Source organism: Limulus polyphemus, unplaced genomic scaffold, assembly GCF_000517525.1.
Source record: "Limulus polyphemus unplaced genomic scaffold, Limulus_polyphemus-2.1.2 Scaffold168, whole genome shotgun sequence".
NCBI lineage: Eukaryota > Metazoa > Arthropoda > Merostomata > Xiphosura > Limulidae > Limulus > Limulus polyphemus.
The window spans coordinates 808,046-810,948 of NW_013665778.1; the positions used below are offsets into that span (position 1 = coordinate 808,046).

The 2,903-nt window shown below is 33.4% G+C and overlaps 1 protein-coding gene across 1 annotated transcript in view; it reads left to right on the forward strand.

The window, feature by feature from the left end:
* The window catches only part of LOC106477652 (RAC serine/threonine-protein kinase-like), a 42,002-nt gene that overhangs the window by 7,058 nt on the left and 32,041 nt on the right, over window positions 1-2,903 (forward strand). The window contains exon 2 of the mRNA XM_022381491.1: window positions 2,558-2,615. Coding sequence (XP_022237199.1) covers window positions 2,558-2,615 — 58 coding nt within the window. The remainder of the gene's footprint in view (window positions 1-2,557; window positions 2,616-2,903) is intronic.

A 2,903-nucleotide genomic window follows, 5' to 3' on the forward strand; every position in this document is an offset into this window, starting at 1 on the left:
CAATTTGAGAGATTTCAACCTCTCCTCGTATGACAACCCCTCAATCGCAGACATCATTATAGTAATCCTTCTCTGAACTTTTTCCAACAATTCAATGTCTTTCCTAAGGCAAGGAGTCCAAGACTGAAAACAATATTCATCTGCTTTTATGTTACCAATACTCCCGCATCTTTAACTGTTGAAATAGCTTCCTTATTCTTCTGCTCAGAAGACGTTGAAACAAAATTTTTACCAGTCGTTGATTTGCTTATCAGTTATTCTGGATAATCTCTCCTGAATTACTAACATTTCTTTCACGAAGATTTATTTTAAATCTCATACTTATTAATCCAATCTTTACTTTCTTTTTTTTTTGCTCCCCAACCCTGGTGGGTCAGCGTTAAGTTTACTGACTTATAACGCTAAAATCCGGGGTTCGATTCTCCGTGGTGGACAAAGCAAATATCCCAAAGTGGCCTTGCGCTAAAACATATAAACTCTATTTTTCTGTAAAATTTTCCAAGTCATACGGTTTATTGAATCAAACATATTCTATTATCCTTCATTTTATGTTTTACTCAATCATTTTAGTGGCCGCGTTAAAAATGAAGCAGAAGTTTTATGATTTTCTGGGAGAATTCCTATCAAGTTGAATGAATAGACAAACTATAAGTATGTCTTTTATAGGATCGTTCGAAATGTTTTAAACTATGCTTTTCACATTTGTCACACTTTTTTTGAGGGACATAGCCTTAACTTTTTACATCACAGAATATATATTGAAAGTTTTTATCAAGAAGTTGAGAATCCATAAGTCTGAATTGCACATATGACTCAAACCATATATATATGTAAAGTTTTCACTAGCTATGCTGTTTCAAGAAATAGTTTGATATGTTTGTCTTGTCACTGTAAATAAAATTTCAGTTGTCCTTTTTCCGATCTCATCTGTGAAATGTTTAAAAAGTAGTTTTGTGCCTATATATATATATACACACACACACATATATATATACACACACACACACATATATATATATATACACACACACACATATATATATACACACAAACATATATATATATACACACACACACACATATATATAGATATATATATACATGAGATTTCCGAAATATCTACCTATTAGAGTTCTTATATTGATTAGATTTTGATTTTTATCTTTAGTAATTGAATTGCTAATACCGTACTGTTCAAATAAATGTTTCCGCACTATTACTGCCAGTTTTGGAAATGCAGGAGTAACACACTTTAACCGTGTATCGCCAAAATGTTATACGTATGTATACTTGAGCTTTCTTATACATAACTTTGCGGCTCACTTCTTAAATGCACAGAATGTCATTAGAAATAAGGTTTGGGCCAATCACGACTCAAGGCATATATCCTGCAACGTAACACATTAACCTGTTAAATACGGTTGAGTAAAAAGTATATACGTATAAAACTCGGAGGTAGATAAACTTATACGAGAGAGAAGGAAGATTCCACTTCTAGTTTTATAATACATCTTTGATCAGTATGCTGTTATTGTCTCCAAGGGCAAGTGGCTAGTGTTCCACTCCTACTCTCTAATTGTTCATTCATTCGTACAAGAGTACTAGTTACAATTTCATTGTTTCAGTTTATTTCCTCGACAAATTTAATTGTTATTCGGTCGTATATTCTAGTTATTCAACGAGGACGTTTCTAATGCGGTTTTGGTAAGAAATCGATGAGAGCGTTTGGAAGCTACAATAGATAAGTTGTGTATCTCGTTGACCGGAACTATCGCAGTTTTTCGTTGTTTACGCGAGAAAACATCAGTGACAAGTTGTTTGTGTCATAGAGCGGCTGCATTGTGTGATTGGCGATTTTGACGTCGACATGACGTAACTATGATGACATTTAAACCAACATTGGTACAAAAGGAATGGTTTCTCTAATATTTTAGCAGATTAAATATTTTAGTACGAGGGTAACATTAGTAGCTCAGCTAAATATTAAAGCAGTTGTAAAACCAATGCTTCCTTTGTCTGTAATCGTAGGAAGCTTGCTATTTATAAAAAAAAATTAAGTAAATTAATTATAATTATCAACCCATTGATTTGGTTACTATTAAAACTGGTTTTAGGTACAACTTGAAATTTGTGTTAGGGTTAGGTAAGAAAACACCTGAGAAATATACTGTCAACTTATAAACTACGATGAACGTACCATATTCTTTGCCTTGCTGATAACTGCAGTACTAACTTTAAACGTGTTACTTATTGATAATCTCGGTCCTTACTCGTTTGCAAGTGGTTATGCTTTTGTAGCGGACAACTGTGTTTTAAGATTACAGTATTAATACTTGGTTGAAAAAATATATATTAAACTAGCTAATAAAGTAACTGCTTATTTCTCTTGTTTTGAGCTGTGGTGTAAGCCATAATATTTTGTTTGTCCTAGAACAAGGCTTGGTGAAGACATCCCCCACACTAGTGGAATCCCTATTCGTTGGACGCTAAGAACGCTCAACTGTAAACATGGAGAGAGGATCCGAACAGGGTACCAGTGGGTTGATGTTAATGCCAGACCAGTTTGCTACTCCGTCTGCCGCATATCATCAAAGAAGGGTGGCTATTAAAGAGAGGTTGGAAAACACAAGATTGTATTTTACCGATGAAAAATAGTGATATAATGAAAATAATAAATATATGTTAAAGAGTATTTTTAAATAATTTTATCATTAGAAATACTATAAAAAGTAATACTTAAGATAATTGAAAACAAAATAAACAGTGTGTATAATAAGGTGAATATATCATATTTTTTGTAATAAGGAAAGAATTCCCGTGGCTCAGCGATAAATTTGAGGATTATAACGCTAAGGCCCGGCATGGCCAGGTGGTTAGGACACTCGACTCGCAATCTGAAGGTT